The sequence below is a fragment of the Mobula birostris genome, chromosome 2, assembly GCF_030028105.1.
Source record: "Mobula birostris isolate sMobBir1 chromosome 2, sMobBir1.hap1, whole genome shotgun sequence".
Lineage (NCBI taxonomy): Eukaryota > Metazoa > Chordata > Chondrichthyes > Myliobatiformes > Myliobatidae > Mobula > Mobula birostris.
In genome coordinates this window covers 114,876,925-114,895,645 of record NC_092371.1, presented here as the reverse complement: position 1 = coordinate 114,895,645, position 18,721 = coordinate 114,876,925, and the positions used below count along the sequence as shown (strand labels likewise).

General features: G+C 44.9%; 1 protein-coding gene across 1 annotated transcript in view; it reads right to left on the bottom strand.

Moving 5' to 3' along the window:
- slc16a10 (solute carrier family 16 member 10) overlaps positions 1-18,721 on the bottom strand; it is a 93,101-nt gene that overhangs the window by 29,029 nt on the left and 45,351 nt on the right. Inside the window, exons 2-3 of the mRNA XM_072246582.1 lie at positions 13,589-13,733; positions 8,671-9,097 (exon numbers count right to left, since the gene is read on the bottom strand). Of these exons, the coding sequence (XP_072102683.1) occupies positions 8,671-9,097; positions 13,589-13,733 (572 nt within the window). The remainder of the gene's footprint in view (positions 1-8,670; positions 9,098-13,588; positions 13,734-18,721) is intronic.

The following is an 18,721-nucleotide window of genomic DNA, read 5'->3' as shown; positions in this document are numbered from 1 at the left end:
TCGAATTGAGAAAGAGGGGTAGGTGGGAGAGGGAGGGAGGGAGGTCAGGAAGCAACTGCCAAAACACATGCAACAGTCAAAAGATACCAAAGCTGAGGTAGTTAGCTTTTGTTTTAAAAACCTACCCAGAGAGCAAGTTTGCCAGATGAACTCCAGTAGCCCATGCCATCTGTGCCACAAGTACATCAGATGAACAAACATTAACGCAATCAAAATTTCAGGGACAGCAGCTCCTTGCTCACTCTGCAGCTGAAGACAGCTTGGTTTTGTTTTAGACTGCACAGATTTTTATCTGCAGATTCTGCCCTGAGTCACTATGATGCCTGCTTGTGCTTCCCAGCAGCTTAGCTCACAGCCAGAAAGGCAGCCAAGTCCTTGTTACCCTGGATTACGAGCAGCAGTAGCAGCATGAGAATATGCTGATAACCCCACGTGAAAGGTATAACCAGGTCAGGCAGGTTTTACCATCACTTGTCACAAAACCAGTCCAGAGCCCCTGACAGAAATAGTGGAGATAGAATTAAATGTGTAAAAAGCATCGCCTAGGTACTTTCCACCAGGTTGTCCCAATCCCTAAAGATTGCTTCCCATACCAACGATCAACCAGGGCTCTCCAATCTCCACAAAATAAACTCATTTCCTCAGGCGCCTCTCGTTCAGACACAAATGCCCTACAGCACAGCCACTACAATCAAAGCTAAACCATTAGGGTCCTGACACTCGGAACCAGAAGCAGAAAATGCTGCTGAGACTCAGTACAGACAGCACAGAGAGAGATGCAGAGCCAACTTTTGGGGTCAGTGCTGAGCGTTACCTTTATTTCTCTGCTCACAAATCCAGCCCAACCCGCTGAGTGTTTCTAGCATTCACCTTTAACATTATTATTCCTCATCACTCAATCACTGCCTTTGGCATTTACCCTTAATTTCTGTTCCTACAAACACGATTCGGTGTGAACATTTGAGCTTTATTTCAAACTTACACGGTGGAGTGGCGATACATCTCTACCAGAGGACTTGTAAGGTGCTCCTTCCCACCGCCAGCCTGCAGGTCACCCTTGGGCAATGTGTGGCACCTGCTTACAGCCCCCCACCCACCCCCCGGTTCAGGGTCACGTGAAGCCATGGCAGCAGGTGGTGGATGGTCGTATGAGCAGCTGGTGTATATCACCAGTCCTGGTTACGTGACCACTGACGCCAGGCAGACCATCGATAATGACCCGCCTTGTAAAGACACTGCCCTGAAGGCGGCAATAGCCAACCACTTCTGTAGAAAAGTTTGCCAAGAGCAATCATGGTCTTGAGGCCGCGATTACTGATGTCATACGACACGGCACACAATGATGATGGTGGGATGTGGACGCCAGTGGCACTTCGAAGACCATTAGCGATCGCCACACAGTTAAACAGCCTGCTAGGTAATTCCAGGAGGTTGTAAGCCACATCGGTGTGTCCAGATCAAAGACCAGATCTGGCAAAGAACACCAATCTCCCACCTTCCCTGACTGTACCTCTTCCTGGAGATGCTGCCTGGCCTACTGCGTTCACCAACAACTTTTATGTGTGTTCCCTGAAAAAGGTTTGTGAGCCCGATGGGTGTCTATAATCGTCTGGTAGCTCTGTGGTGATTGTTACCAAGACCAGCTTGCTTCTGTTCACTTGAATTTAAATGTCGCAGTTGCCAAGGTATTTTGAACACCTCTCAACTATCAAAATACACAAAAAGAAAGTACTATAGATGCTGGGAACCTGAAATAAAAACAAAGTGCTTGCAATACTTGGCAGGTCAGCAGCATCTGTTAATGCCCAAGGTCAGTCAGGGCTGTCCTTATGTAGGCTCAGTGGCCCACAACCTCAGCTTGGATTCCCTCCACAAGTGCAGACTGACCTGCTGTGACCATGGTTACAATCCTGAAAGTGGTGAAGGCCTATCGGATGCTTGCTTTCAATGGCCGTGGCAAAGAATACAAGAGGTGGACATCATGCTGTCACTTCATTAACATTAGTTAGGCCCCAGCCAGACATTGTGTGTGTAATGCCCAGGTTGAGATTTCTACTGCTATGCTCTGAGGTATTTCATTTTGGTAGTTTTCTGTAAAAGCAGTATGTCCTGCTGGTAGAATGTTCTGGTTTTGACTACAGATAAGGAGCCATGTTGTTCAACTTAGGAATGTGTGTCAGCCCGTCAGGATCGTGGGTTCGGGAGAAAGTTCTAGAGAGATTTGTGACAGACAGTGGTGAGGTTCGTGGTCTTTTGGTGGGAGATGCGGAGAAGAGAAAATCAGGAAGGCTCCCGTAGCGTTCGTCCCGATGGGAAAACGCTGTTGCAAGGAGAGCTTCACGAGACGAAGGAGTCCAAGATGGAAAATTCTACTGGTAATCGGTGATTAGCACTGTGCGTAACGGTTTCACTCAGAGATGAGCTCTAACAATCAGGTGAACATTTAGACTGGTCTAACTGTAATGGGCCCCTTTATTTCCTTTTCTTTCTGATCTTTCTCTTAATAACTGTTTGAGAAAGCTGAAATTGGCAAACATACTTTCTTTATAATTTTATGTTGGTGCATAATTTGTCGCTTCTTGGTGACCGGTAATTCTGTATGGGCAGCGATTGCACAGCATTCGCTCAAGTCAAGGTTCCATTAATCGAAATATCCCGACTTTCATGTTTGGTTGAACCCCAAATCATACTGGACAGGATGTAGGGGAGATGAAGTCTGTATTGAAATACTAGTAATTAGGGTGACAAGCTGGGTTAGTTGGTGCCCCAAAGTTGTGTCCTCAGCCCCCTCCCCTACTCCCTGTACACTCATGACTGCATGGCCAGATTCAGCATCTACCAGCTTGCAGACAATACCACTGAGGTGGGCCCTATCTGAAGTAATGATATGGTAACCAACCATGTAAGCACATAGTCCAAGAAAGTTCTCCAGCAGCAACTACTTCCTCAGGAGGCCAAAGAAATTTGGATCTCTCCTTTCTGCTCCCAGATCCTATGGATTCTGTCAACACTTTGTTGGCTCAGTAAGGAAGATAGCTTATTAAAGATAGATAATTAAAGATAGCTTTCATCTGCTGTTAAAAGACTATAGAAATGGTTCCTAGTAAAATAAAATGGACTCCTGACCTCAATCTACCTTCTTATGGCCTTGCACCTTACTATCATCTGGAAATGCACTCAGCATTCTGCTATTGTTTTGGCTTGTACTACCTCAATGCATTGTTGTAATGCATTGATCTGTATGACTGGTACCTACTAAACCTATTTACCGAGGCTGAGGCAAGACCTGACTTGTGGTACACAAAATTATCAAAAGGAACAGATGGGGTAGCTTAAACACGAGGAATTCTGCAGATGCTGGAAATTCAAGCAACACACATCAAAGTTGCTGGTGAACGCAGCAGGCCAAGCAGCATCTGTAGGAAGAGGTGCAGTCGACGTTTCAGGCCGAGACCCTTCGTCAGGACTAACTGAAGGAAGAGCTAGTAAGGGATTTGAAAGTGGGAAGGGGAGGGGGAGATCCAAAATGATCAGAGAAGACAGGAGGGGGAGGGATGGAGCCAAGAGCTGGACAGGTGATTGGCAAAAGGGATACGAGAGGATCATGGGACAGGAGGCCCAGGGAGAAGGAAAAGGGGGAGGGGGGAAAACCCCAGAGGATGGGCAAGGGGTATAGTCAGAGGGACAGAGGGAGAAAAAGGAGAGAGAGAAAGAATGTGTGTATATAAATAAATAACAGATGGGATACGAGGTGGAGGTGGGTCATTAGCGGAAGTTAGAGAAGTCAGTGTTCATGCCATCAGGTTGGAGGCTACCCAGACGGAATATAAGGTGTTCTTCCTCCAACCTGAGTGTGGCTTCATCTTTACAGTAGAGGAGGCCGTGGATAGACATATCAGAATGGGAATGGGATGTGGAATTAAAATGTGTGGCCACTTGGAGATCCTGCTTTCTCTGGCAGACAGAGCATGGGTGTTCAGCAAAACGATCTCCCAGTCTGCGTCGGGTCTTGCCGATATATAGAAGGCCACATCAGGAGCACTGGACGCAGTATATCACCCCAGCCGACTCACAGGTGAAGTGTCGCCTCACCTGGAAGGACTGTCTGAGGCCCTGAATGGTGGTAAGGGACGAAGTGTAAGGGCATGTGTAGCACTTGTTCCGCTTACACGGATAAGTGCCAGAAGGGAGATCAGTGGGGAGGGATGGGGGGGACGAATGGACAAGGAAGTCGCGTAGGGAGCGATCCCTGCGGAAAGCAGAGAGGGGCGGGGAGGGAAAGATGTGCTTAGTAGTGGGATCCCGTTGGAGGAGGCGGAAGTTATGGAGAATAATATGTTGGACCCGGAGGCTGGTGGGGTGGTAGGTGAGGACCAGGGGAACCCTATTCCTAGTGGGGTGGCGGGAGGATGGAGTGAGAGCAGATGTACGTGAAATGGGGGAGATGCGTTTGAGAGCAGAGTTGATGGTGGAGGAAAGGAAGCCCCTTTCTTTAAAGGAGGACAACATCTCCCTCGTCCTGGAATGAAAAGCCTCATCCTGAGAGCAGGTGCAGCGGAGACGGAGGAATTGCGAGAATGGGATGGCATTTTTGCAAGACAGGGTGAGAAGAGGAATAGTCCAGATAGCTGTGAGAGTCAGTCGGCTTATAGTGACATCAGTAGATAAGCTGTCTCCAGAGATAGAGACAGAAAGATCTAGAAAGGGGAGGGAGGTGTTGGAAATGGACCAGGTAAACTTGAGGGCAGGGTGAAAGTTGGAGGCAAAGTTAATAAAGTCAACGAGCTCAGCATGCGTGCAGGAAGCAGCGCCAATGCAGTCGTCGATGTAGTGAAGGAAAATTGGGGGACAGATACCGGAATAGGTTTGGAACATAGATTGTTCCACAATGTCAACAAAAAGGCAGGCATGGCTAGGACCCATACAGGTGCCCATAGCTACACCTTTAGTTTGGAGGAAGTGGGAGGAGCCGAAGGAGAAATTATTAAGAGTAAGGACTCATTCCGCTAGACGGAGCAGAGTGGTGGTAGAGGGGAACTGGTTAGGTCTGGAATCCAAAAAGAAGCGGAGAGCTTTGAGACCTTCCTGATGGGGGATGGAAGTATATAGGGACTGGACATCCATGGTGAAAATAAAGCGGTGGGGGCCAGGGAACTTAAAATCATTGAAAAGTTTAAGAGCGGGAGAAGTGTCACGAACATAGGTAGGAAGGGATTGAACAAGGGGGGATAAAACCGTGTCGAGGTATGCAGAAACGAGTTCGGTGGGGCAGGAGCAAGCTGAGACAATTTAGCTAGGGTAGCTAGTAAGACTATTTCCCATAAAGGGTGTGTCTAAGAAGGCATAGGTTTTATAGAAACAATTTACTAATTTATGGGATCTCTGTGCTAAAACACCCATCTCAGGTATTTCCATTTGCCTGTTTAAGTCTCTGAGCCTTTCCTATCAATGTCTCTGTCTGCATGTCCTGCTTCTAACACTTCCATTGGCAGTTCTTTCATACCAACCACCCTCTGAAAAACTTGCCCCTCAGGTTTCCTTTACATTTTTCCCCTCACTGTAATCCTATGTCCTCCAGATTTCAACTTCCTTTCCCTGAGTGAAAGGCTCTCTATACCCTCGTGATTTTATAATGGTCAATAAATGTGTCATAAAGATCCCCCTTCAGCCTCCAGCAACCCACAGTAAACAGTCCCAGCGTATCATACCACATCACCGCCCTGTTTACCTTGTCACTTTACCTAGGTCCTTTCTCACCCCAGGTCTCTATTCAACCACAGAGTGGCCCTGCCATTCATTGTGCCATGAGCCCTGGGTGGGCCTCTGCAGTTGGGATCCTCGTTTCACGAGCACCTGCATTTACTAATCGTTATTTTAACCAGATGTTAAGCCCTGGTGTTCTCTTGTTAAATCTTGTCAAGTCAATTGTGACTGGTTTCCTGGTTTCTCCGATTATTTAGAGTACAGATTTCCCCCGCCATCCTAAGGTAGAGCGTTCCTATGAAATGGTTCGTAAGCCGAAATGTCGTAAAGCGAAGAAGCAATTACCATTTATTTATATGGGAAAATTTTGTGAGCATTCGCAGACCCAAAAATAACCTACCAAATCATGCCAAATAACACATAAAACCTAAAATAACAGTAACATATAGTAAAAGCAGGAATGATATGATAAATACACAACCTATATAAAGTAGAAATACTTTTCCACAATCATTACTGCACTGTTCTCCGTAGCGAAAATCTCACGCAAGTGCTGTTGGCAGAAACACTCTCTCCAGTAACCTTTAAGCTATGAAGCTGCCAAATCATACCAAATAACACGTAAAAATACACAGCCGATATAAAGTAGAAATAATGTACGTACAGTGTAGTTTCACTTACTGGAATTGGGAAGACAGCGCAGAGCACACTGATGATGGTGTGTCAGGCTGAGTCGTCGCAGGTTGGCTGGCGCAGTGGCCCCCACCCTCCAGGCCGCTGACAGATACCGAACCACAATGCATGCAGGGGTCCAGCGGTAGCCGGGAGGCACACAGCCCGACACGTAATTGTCAGCCCAGATCAGTGCCGATTTCCAATTGCGTCGTCTCTGATCTGGGACGACAATTACGTGTCGGGCGGCACCTAATTAATTAGCTTGCTTATTTCGGCTTTTTTCTTAAAGACTTGCTGTGTGCCTCCCGGCAACTGCTGCATTCTCCGCGAATCGGTACAGTATCTGTCCACGGCCTGGGTGTTGGGGTGGTGGGACACTGGAGTGTCATCTCGTCGTCTGTTTCCATCAGGGCAGGCAGTTCATCTTCTCCTATGACTGCCGGCCTCAATGTCGAAGGTTGAGGTTCGTCGTCTGCTGTGGAAGGCTTGCTTGACTGCTGAGCCTCGCGCATTTTTCTATCATACAGTTCTTTGTAAGGACTCAAACCCATCTTGCAAATATCCCCTAAACCTACGTACCCTTTCAAAATTAAATTCGTACTTTATCATTGCAGTGAAAATCTCATGTACTTGCTTCACTTTCGCTACTGCATTTGGTTTCGATTGTTATCCTTTCCTCTTCCAATTGCATCAGCTCTTCATCTATCAGTTCTTGGTCATGGGATGCCAAAACCTCTTCAACATCATCTTCGTCAGCTTCCACGAGCCAAACTCACTCAGTCCTTACTTCGTTCACCACGATCGAAACACTTAATTATGTCTAGTTTTATGCTAAGTGTAATATCCTTACGAGCTCTTTCAGGCTTTTCCGACACCTCAGAACTCATCTTGCAAACGGCTGCTCACAGGCGCGTGTTTAAGCAATGTTGGCGAGAATGCAGTTCCGAATCCCGGGAGAGCGGCTGCTCGGGGCACGCGTTGCCTTTTATCGCGCGCTGAATTTTTTTCATAACAGTGAAAACATCTTCTGAAAGCAAAAACAGGGTACGAATGTAGGTCTTTCGTAACAGTGAGGTTTCGTAAAGCAAACGTTTGAAAAGCGGGGGACACCTGTACTCTCATTTAGCACTGGAGTAGATTTCTTGGGAACAGTGTTTGTGGAGAATGACTCGTCCCGCAGTGTCACTCGGTCACTGTTGGCATGCCTATGTCAAAGCTCTGGTTCCCATCTCTGCCAGAGAGTCTGCCGTTCCTCCACACGTGGGTCGAGTCTCTGCCAGCGCTCACCGTGACAGAATCTGCCATACCTCCGCCCCTGGGCCCAGTCCTGTCACTGACCACTGTGACATGAGGGGCTTGACCAAATGATAAAAGCCCAGATCAGAGCCTGGTGTTGGTCTGGTCACAGTTGTTCGGTGTCTGGCCAGGGATTGGTAAAAAGCAGCCATCAATCTTGTGCTTAACTCAAAAACTCCATTCCAGGTGACATCCTTGTGAATCTTTTCTTTGCCCTCTCCATCTTCCCACTGAACAGACCTCCATATGACAAAGATGAATCGCGATCTGGCAATTTACTTCATCAGAGACTTTGCACCATTTGTCCTGCCTGTACTGCACTTCCTCACAACCATAACACTTCCTACCCACTATATTTTCCTTCTCTATCACCTTGATGATCTAGAGTTTGGAATGACCTGTCTGGGTGGCAGGCACACAAAAGCTTTTCATGGTGTCTTGGTATGCCCGACAATAATGATACAATTACATCCTCCCTAATAACACAGCAACCAAAACTGCACTCAAGTACTCCAAGCATGGCCTGAACAACTGTGATGTGACATTCCCAGCTACTGCAGAGTGCCATGGTTGATGAAGGAAGGCAAGTCACACATCACATCACCACCCTGTCCACTTTACCTGGGTCTCTGTGTCACAACACTCCCCGTGGCCCTGCATTCATTGTGTAAGGTGCGAGGTTTGGGAAGGAAAAAGGCCGTATTGGAGTCTGATGTTTATTAGGTCAGAGTGATTAGGTATCTGGCCAGGGATGGGTAAAAAGCATCAAGATTGAGGATAATTTCATCTGACGCTGTGCCAAAAATCCCATCAAAGTTTAAGCCATAAAGTCTCCAATCAAATAGCTTAAATGATGTAGACCAAAACAGAAATGGTCTTTACCATCTCCCTCCATGGTACCATCATCTCTAATTGCAAGTTGCTGAAATAAAAACTCCTTTCACTAGAATAACCACCATTTACCTGTCCAAATAAAATGGAAACGGAAATACTTACAAGATGAACATAAGGCACAAAGTAACCGAAGAGAGCAGTTGGGATTCCAATAGTCCAGATGCGGTACCCAAGTAGTTTCCATATCTTCATATTGAACAATTTTTTGAGGTTGAGTTTTCTCGCTGAGGATTTACCTTTGGCCTCATCTGGCAGGAGAGGTTTGTAGGTGAATCCGGCCAGAAACAGCACAAACATGAAGGCACTGATGACACGCAGCGTATGGCTGAGCCCAATCTTCGGCAGCAACTGCTTCAAGAGCAAAGGCAGAATGATGGTGAAGACACTGCTGCCTGCTGTGACAATCCCGCTCACTAGTCCCAGCCGCTGCTTGAAGTAATAGCCCAGGATCACAAGAGACGGCTGGTAGGCAAATGAACAACCTGTGCCAAAAACGATTCCATATGTAAAATACAGAGGTTCCAGAGATCTGCATTAAAGATAGGGAGCAGTGAATGAACAACAACAGTAAATTGCATTCAAGTCATGTATCGCAGCATTCATTGTTAAACCAGAGAGAAAAGAAATTCAATAGGATTAGTAAACCGCAGAAGCTAGAAACAGGAAAAAGGACATTTGTGGTTTCACACCCTACTCAACTATTCAATATGACTGTGGCTGGTCTTTATCAATTATTATATACACACACACACATATATTTTTTATATATATATATATACACACACACATACATACACACACACATACATATAATATACACACACACTCTTATTAAAATGTCACCTTAAAAGTTTCAGACCCCAGGCAGTAAACCTGATCAACCATTCAAGTCCTCACCCCACCCTCTATTACTCCAATCACTGTACGGTAAAACACTTTTTATAATGATCACTGTAAAAATGTGTGCTGGTATTAATGTATATTTTATTCCATATCCATACTTTAATCTTCAACTTTATCCTTTTTTATATAATTGAATTTGTGCCCTGATCCTCACACCACAGCAAATTCTTAATACACGCAAATATATACAGTATATGGCAAATAAAGTTGTTCCTTGATCCTACAGATCCCCCACACTCCTTGGGCCTAGAAAACCAGATGACTTGCCCTCCTGTGCCTTAATATAGAAGAGGGCGGAAGTATTGAACAAGTAAGGATGTAAGCGATCATTTTTAGAATGGCAACCCAAGACCACTGAGGTACCGCAGGGATCAGTTCCGAGCCTGCCGCTGCTTACGATATATATTAATGACTTGGAGGAAGTGAGCATATGGTAGCCAAGTTTGTCGTTAACACAAAAAGGGGGAAGTTCGAGGAGGATACATATAGATCACAGAGATACGTTCATGGTACAAGAACAGGATAGTCTAAAATACAGGGTATTATTGAACTGGGGGCTGCAGCAGAATGTAATTTAGGACCTCTTGCACACACACATCGAGATTTAAGTTGCAGCAGGTAATAGTTGGCTCTCGTGTCAAGAGCAATGGAGTAGAAAGGCAGGGAAGTCTTACTGCAACATCATAGTCACAGTCATACTTTATGGGTAGAGCTGCAAAACACTAAGGGGCAGAAAACGCTGGTGGGAGTTGTGTACAGGCCACCTAACAGTAGTAGTGAGGTCGGAGATAGTATTAAACAGGAAATTAGAAATGTGTGCAATAAAGGAACAGCAGTTATAATGGGTGACTTCAATCTACATGTAGATTGGGTGAACCAAATTGGTAAAGGTGCTGAGGAAGAGGATTTCTTGGAATGTATGCGGGATGGTTTTTTGAACCAACATGTCCAGGAACCAACTAGAGAGCAGGCTATTCTAGACTGGGTACTGAGCAATGAGGAAGGGTTAATTAGCAATCTTGTCGTGAGAGGCCCCTTGGGTAAGAGTGACCATAATATGGTGGAATTCTTCATTAAGATGGAGAGTGACATAGTTAATTCAGAAACAAAGGTTCTGAATTTAAAGAGGGGTAACTTTGAAGGTATGAGACGTGAATTAGCTAAGATAGACTGGCAAATGACACTTAAAGGATTGACGGTGGATATGCAATGGCAAGCATTTAAAGATTGCATGGATGAACTACAACAATTGTTCATCCCAGTTTGGCAAAAGAATAAATCAAGGAAGGTAGTGCACCCGTGGCTGACGAGAAATTAGAGATAGTATCAATTCCAAAGAAGCATACAAATTAGCCAGAAAAAGTGGCTCACCTGAGGACTGGGAGAAATTCAGAGTTCAGCAGAGGAGGACAAAGGGCTTAATTAGGAAGGGGAAAAAAGATTATGAGAGAAAACTGGCAGGGAACATAAAAACTGACTGTAAAAGCTTTTATAGATATGTAAAAAGGAAAAGACTGGTAAAGACAAATGTAGGTCCCCTACAGACAGAAACAGGTGAATTGATTATGGGGAGCAAGGACATGGCAGACCAATTGAATAATTACTTTGGTTCTGTCTTCACTAAGGAGGACATAAATAATTTTCCAGAAATAGTAGGGGACAGAGGGTCCAGTGAGATGAAGGAACCGAGCGAAATACATGTTAGTAGGGAAGTGGTGTTAGGTAAATTGAAGGGATTAAAGGCAGATAAATCCCCAGGGCCAGATGGTCTGCATCCCAGAGTGCTTAAGGAAGTAGCCCAAGAAATAGTGGATGCATTGGTGATAATTTTTCAAAACGCTTTAGATTCTGGACTAGTTCCTGAGGATTGGAGGGTGGCTAATGTAACTCCACTTTTTAAAAAAGGAGGGAGAGAGAAACCGGGGAATTATAGACCGGTTAGCCTAACGTCGGTGCTGGGGAAACTGCTGGAGTCAGTTATCAAAGATGCGATAAGAGCACATTTGGAAAGCGGTGAAATCATCGGACAAAGTCAGCATGGATTTGTGAAAGGAAAATCATGTCTGACGAATCTCATAGAATTTTTTGAGGATGTAACTAGTAGAGTGGATAGGGGAGAACCAGTGGATGTGGTATATTTGGATTTCCAAAAGGCTTTTGACAAGGTCCCACACAGGAGATTAGTGTGCAAACTTAAAGCACACGGTATTGGGGGTAAGGTATTAGTGTGGGTGGAGAGTTGGTTAGCAGACAGGAAGCAAAGAGTGGGAATAAACGGGACCTTTTCAGAATGGCAGGCAGTGACTAGTGGGGTACTGCAAGGCTCAGTGTTGGGACCCCAGTTGTTTACAATATATATTAATGACTTGGATGAGGGAATTAAATGCAGCATCTCCAAGTTTGCGGATGACACGAAGTTGGGCGGCAGTGTTAGCTGTGAGGAGGATACTAAGAGGATGCAGGGTGACTTGGATAGGTTGGGTGAGTGGGCAAATTCATGGCAGATGCAATTTAATGTGGATAAATGTGAAGTTATCCACTTTGGTGGCAAAAATAGGAAAACAGATTATTATCTGAATGGTGGCCGATTAGGAAAAGGGAAGGTGCAACGAGACCTGGGTGTCATTATACACCAGTCATTGAAAGTGGGCATGCAGGTACAGCAGGCGGTGAAAAAGGCGAATGGTATGCTGGCATTTATAGCGAGAGGATTCCAGTACAGGAGCAGGGAGGTACTACTGCAGTTGTACAAGGCCTTGGTGAGACCACACCTGGAGTATTGTGTGAAGTTTTGGTCCCCTAATCTGAGGAAAGACATCCTTGCCATAGAGGGAGTACAAAGAAGGTTCACCAGATTCCTAGGGAAAATTAAACAGATCAGCTTTCTGCTCGTTAAAAGTTCAGAAGCACGAGAGGGAATCTTATTGGAACACCATATTCTTAGGGGGCTGGATAGGATAACTGATTCAGTCAGGAGAGAGTCTCAAACAAGAGAGCAGCCATTACAACAGAAACAGGTTTTCCAGGGTAGTAATGTTTTCTTAGGCAACTGAAGAGCAGAATCCCTGTATATATTTAAGTCAAAAGTAGGGAGGTGGTCAGAAAAGTGGTCTTGAGGACTATAATATCAACATGGCAGGACTTTCATATGAAGAAAGACTGGATGAACTAGGCTTGTACTCATTGGAATTTAGAAGATTGAGGGGGGATCTGATTGAAACGTATAAAATCCTAAAGGGATTGGACAGGCTAGATGCATGGGGGTTGTTCCCGATGTTGTGGAAGTCCAAAACAAGGGGTCACAGTTTGAGGATAAGGGGGAAGCCTTTTAGGACTGAGATTAGGAAAAACTTCTTCACACAGAGAGTGGTGAATCTGTGGAATTCTCTGCCACAGGAAACAGTCGAGGCCAGTTCATTGGCTATATTTAAGAGGGAGTTAGATATGGCCCTTGTGGCTACGGGGATCAGGGGGTATGGAGGGAAGGCTGGGGCAGGGTTCTGAGTTGGATGATCAGCCATGATCATAATAAATGGCAGTGCAGGCTCGAAGGGCCGAATGGCCTACTCCTGCACCTATTTTCTATGTTTCTATGTTTATTGATCCCGGGTGAAATCACCAGTGAGAGAACGTGCAGACACACACGGAAGATATTAATTTACTGAAGACATTTCAGAAGAGGTTCACTGGAACAATCCTGCATATGGAGAAGATTTCCTAGGGAAAATTAAACAGATCAGCTTTCTGCTCGTTAAGAGTTCAGAAGCACGAGAGGGAATCTTATTGGAACACCATATTCTTAGGGGGCTGGATAGGATAACTGATTCAGTCAGGAGAGAGTCTCAAACAAGAGAGCAGCCATTACAACAGAAACAGGTTTTCCAGCATAGTAATGTTTTCTTAGGCAACTGAAGAGCAGAATCCCTGTATATATTTAAGTCAAAAGTAGGGAGGTGGTCAGAAAAGTGGTCTTGAGGACTATAATATCAACCATCTTACTGAATGATAGCAAAAACTCTATGGGGCTTGATGGCCCACTTACAGACTTGAAAGAAATGTTTACTTTAATAGAGACAACAAAACACTGGTAAATGTAAGATTGAAATTGAAAACTCACGTAACGAATGAGCTTCCAATTAGCCCAATGAACGCCACAGTAGCTCCAGCAACTGCAGTCTTCCTGCACCCAAACAAGTCGGTAAAAACACTCACAATGGGGGCGCAGAGGAAAATCATTCCCACGGACACCGAGCCTACCCATGCTGTGCAAAAGGAAGACAAAAAACAGTTAATGCATAGAACTGCCTCTCCTTCATCAGCTTCAATTCTTCTGCTGTTTTGAGGCAGTAGTACAGTGCAATACACAAAATACTACAAATTACAAAAAGAAATATAAATATTTTTAAAAATTTAATGAATAGTGCAAAAAGCGAGCCTAAAATATTGAGGCAGTGTTTTGTAGGTTGGTTCTTTGCTCATTCAGAAATCTGATGGCAGAGGGGAAGGTTAAAATATTGACTGTATGCTCTGAATAGGAGAAAAAGGGACCTGAGAAAAGATTCTGAAAATTTCTGTATAGTACATAGCCAGGTCTACTGAAGAACAGATGGGTTGTGCAACAGGGTTATGTAGTTCTGTCAAAAGGCAAGGAGTTGCGGTGAAGGCAACACTAACTCAACTCAGAAGGAAAGTGATCAGGTGGAATTTGTCTTTGCTGGCTTCCAGAATCAATGCTCCTAGCTCCATAACGAAATCGTAGGCCTCCACTGGGTGGAAGTGTCCCCAATTCTGGTCCCACTCCCCCCATCAGTAAGGTGTACCTGACCAGCGGAGGCCACCCTGAGAGCAGTCTGAAATGGCCATTACCATCACCGACCCCACAGGTCACTCAGAAGGATTCTGGGCTGGGCAGAATGGATAAAACTGGTTGGGCTGTGCTGTACACTACCCTCCCATTTTGGTCCCCATGTGCGTGGCCCACATCAGAAGCATCGGCAACAGAGTGGGTCAAGACCATAAACACGAGATATTCTGCAGATGCTGGAAATCCAAAGCAACACACAAAATGCAGAGAAAACTCAGCATGTCAGTAGGCGTCTATGGAAAAGAATAACCAGTTGACGCTTGGGCTGAAGACGGGAAAGGAAGGGGGAGAACACTAGTCTAGCTGAGCAAGATAAGCTTGTTGATCCAGAGTCGAGTTGCAGCTTTTGGCTCAGCTGCAAGTTTCCATCGGTATCTGGCAACAGGCTCCCTGAACAGAATGTTCAGTTTTGCATCCAGAAACACTCCGGGAAGCATGCAAACAAGGGTGTGCAAACAGAGTAAACATTAAGCCCAAATAAATGCCTCCCACAGACACACTGAAACAAAATGGCACCTGACAAAACCCACTGATGTGTCACATTGAGTTCAGAACTCACCACACACACAAACACACACCCCGCCCCCTTTGGCTGGGTTTTGTTAATACCGAGGTTGACCGAGGCTCAATCTGATTTTAGAAAGCTATAGTTTTTAAAGGGGGGGGGGGGGAAATGATGCAACTGTAAAAGAAATGCCATAATAAAATACCTGAAATACAGGTAGATTACAAACGAAGTTTGACAACTGTAGTGTTGCCAGAGCTCAGACCTTCTGCGCCAGATATTACCATCGTCATGTGCCATGTCATATGACTTGGGCGATCATGGGTCTTTCATCTCATAAGTTCTCATGAGCTATATAATGGGAAAATCCAATACAAGGCTCAGTTATCAGGCTCCAAGTAAGCCTGCACCCCCAGTCACTTTGAAGGACAAGGAAAGTGTGCATAGTAGAAGACGACCACCTGCAGATTCCTCATACACTATCCTCACTCAGAAATGCATCCCTCTTCCGTCACTAACCCTGGACACAATTCCTGCAACTCCCTCCCCAACCAATCTGCTGATGGATTTCAGGTCTGGGTTCTTCCTTCCACCAGTCAATGGTCTAACATATCTCCTGACATCCTGCCTTGGAGAAGCACCACCCAAACCAACGAAAAATGCTGGAATTGTGAAATAAAGAGAAGAAAAACTAAACATTCTGCAGGTCAGGCAGCAACAACATGGCTGATGTTTCTAAGGTAGGAACAGTGCCTTGGATATGTCAGGGAGACTTTAAACTGGCAATATCTTAACTTGTCTGAAATTGAAGTAGAGACATTGCTCTTGGCAGAGGGGTGATGTCAAAGGTGACATCAAAGGTGATATCTCTGTGATATCCACGGGATCTGCATGTCTTATGCAGAGCAAGGTTGGTTCAGGTTCAATCTCAGCCATTGGTCTGGGTGATGGCCAGTGGAGCAGCTGATGCACTACTGTTTAGGTTTTTAAGCAACCAGCAGATTAACACTGATGCACCTCAGGGGTGTGTGCTTAGCCCACTGCTCTACTCCCTATATACACATGACTGTGTGGCTAGGCATAGCTCAAATACCATCTATAAATTTGCTGATGATGCAACCATTGTTGGTGGAATCTCAGGTGGTGACAAGAGGGCGTACAGGAGTGAGATATGCCAACTAGTGGAATGGTGCCACAGCAACAACCCGGCACTCAATGTCAGTAAGATGAAAGAGTTGGTTGTCAACTTCAGGAAGGGTAAGTCGAAGGAACACATACCAATCCTCATAGAGGGATCAGAAGTAGAGAGACTGAGCAGTTTCAAGTTCCTGGGTGTCAAGATCTCTGAGGCTCTAACCTGGTCCCAACATAGTGATGTAGTTATAAAGAAGGCAAGACAGCAGCTATACTTCATTAGGAGTTTGAAGAGTTTTGGTATGTCAACAAATACACACAAAAACTTCCACAGATGTACCATGGAGAGCATTCTGACAGGATGCATCACTGTCTGGTGTGGGGGGCTACTGCACAGGACTGAAAGAAGCTGCAAAGGTTTGTAAATTTAGTCAGCTCCATCTTGGGTACTAGCCTACAAAGTGCCCAGGACATCTTCGAGAAGCGGTGTCTCAGAAAGGCAGCATCCATATTAAGGACCTCCAGCACCCAGGACATGCCCTTTTCTCACTGTTACCATCAGGTAGGAGGTACAGAAGCCTGAAGAGACACACTCAGTGATTCAGGAACAGCTTCTTCCCCTCTGTCATCCAATTCCTAAATGGACATTGAACCCGTGAACACTCACTCATTTCTTTTTAAAATATACAGCATTTATGTTTTTTGCATTTTTTAAAATCTATTCAATATACGTAGTGTGATTGATTTCTTGTTAATTTATTATTTTTTAAATTTTTTTATTTATTATTTTTTTCTCTTCTATATTATGTATTGCATTGAACTGCTGCTGCTAAGTTAACAAATTTCACGTCACATCCCGTTGATAAACCTGATTCTGAGATTCAGAAGTCGGTGCCAAGGTACACAAGCAAGTAAAAAAAAGCCTCTCACAGCTTTCCAAACAACCTTGCTTTCTGCAAAACCTTGGGCTCCGAGTCCACACATTTTTTTTAAAAGTGCTAATCTACCTCAAGTAAAACTCAAGCCAATTAAAGGCTATTACCAAGTGCAAGGGTGAGAGACAGTGTTTGCATAAATGCTGCTGATTTAAAGGTGGAATATTGCTTCCATTTGAGGGGTGGAGGATGAAAGGAACAAATATTTGCATCTACAGAACATATTAACACAAGGAAGCAGTTTGCAATCTGCTCATAAATACATCAGAACACAGGATAGACAGAACTTAAAAGCCACGTGTTGTGGACTGAATCATGGCCGTCCAAAACAAGTGCCCGTGTGTAAGAGAACCATTATCTGCTTTTCTGTCTGTTAACAGGATCAGATTCATAATTCCACTTGTGGAATTTCATGGAAATCAACAACGGTCATTGCTCATACAAGAAATGAGAACTGGACAGATTCTTAAATCAGCACAAAAGTGGGTTCAATGTCCATCATTACTCCAGATTATCTCATTTGCTGGATTTAAATTATCCAAATTTTTTGTGCTACTATTTGGACATTTAACCCTGGATTTTTAACCCCGAGTTCTGGATTACTGGTCCAGTGTCACAACAATCAGAAACTGGCAAATCTACTTCATATACACGGTAAGACTTTTCTATCATATTACTAAAACACTACCAGTTTAAATTCCCAGATTCTAGTCTTTTGCAGGTTACAAACATCTGACACATGGACACCCACACAGTCACCGGGAGAACATACGAATTCCGTGCAGATGCCACTGGAGGCCAGGATTGAACTTGGGTCACTAGAGCTCAGTTAGATGTGTTACTGTTAACTTTTTTTTGGAAAAAACCCTCCTTGTTGAACTAAAGCAGCATGACAGGTGGGGACACTTACAGGTGTACAAATGTCACAGTTAGTAGGGTGCTAGTTCAGATCAGAGCCGGCTGGTGGCGTAGTGGCATCAGCGCCGGACTTCGGAGCGAAGGCTCCCGAGTTCGAATCCAGCCGGCTCCCTTGCACGCTTTCCATCCGTGCTGGGTTGAGCGTCAAGCTAGCAACTCAACCTTGTCAAAATAAGAAAGCCTGGTCATGACGACGTCCCGATGACGCCACTCGGAGTTAAGGGCTTTCTTCTTCTTTTATTTCAGATCAGGGCACTCTGGAGTTCAGAGTTTAATTCCGGCTCCGTTCTGTAAGGAGTCTGTACCCCGTGGAACGCTTGGGTTCATCCCCGCCATGGGTTCCTCCCACAGCCCAAAGACGTACTGGGCAGGTTAACTGGTCACTGTAAACTGTCCTGTGATTGGCTAGGGTTGATCAGGGCTGTCTGGGTTAGCTAGGGTTAATCAGGGCGTGGCTCCAAGAGCCCACTCCACCCTAAATAAAATAAAATATGGAAGAGGAACTAAAGAGAATATTACAATATATTCCAGATTGTTCAGGGTTCACAACTACTCTGGGATGGAATTATGCAATAGGAAAGAGGTTACAAGTGGTATTGTTAATTTATACAAAAAATGTACTGACTTGATGCAACTGACAACTTATAATTGGTTTATTGTTGTCGCACACCGAGTGAAGAGCATTTGCTTGCGTGCCAGCCAGACCGATCGCTTCTAACACAAGTGCCCAAGTGGCAGCACAAAGGGAAATGCAGTAGCAGAGTGCAGAATATAGCGCTAGTTACCATGGAAATGCAATGCAGGTAAATAAATAAATAAAGTACCAGGTAGACTGAGAAATCGAGTTTGTCTTTACTGTGTACAAGGTCCATTCAAATGTGTAGACTGAGCAGC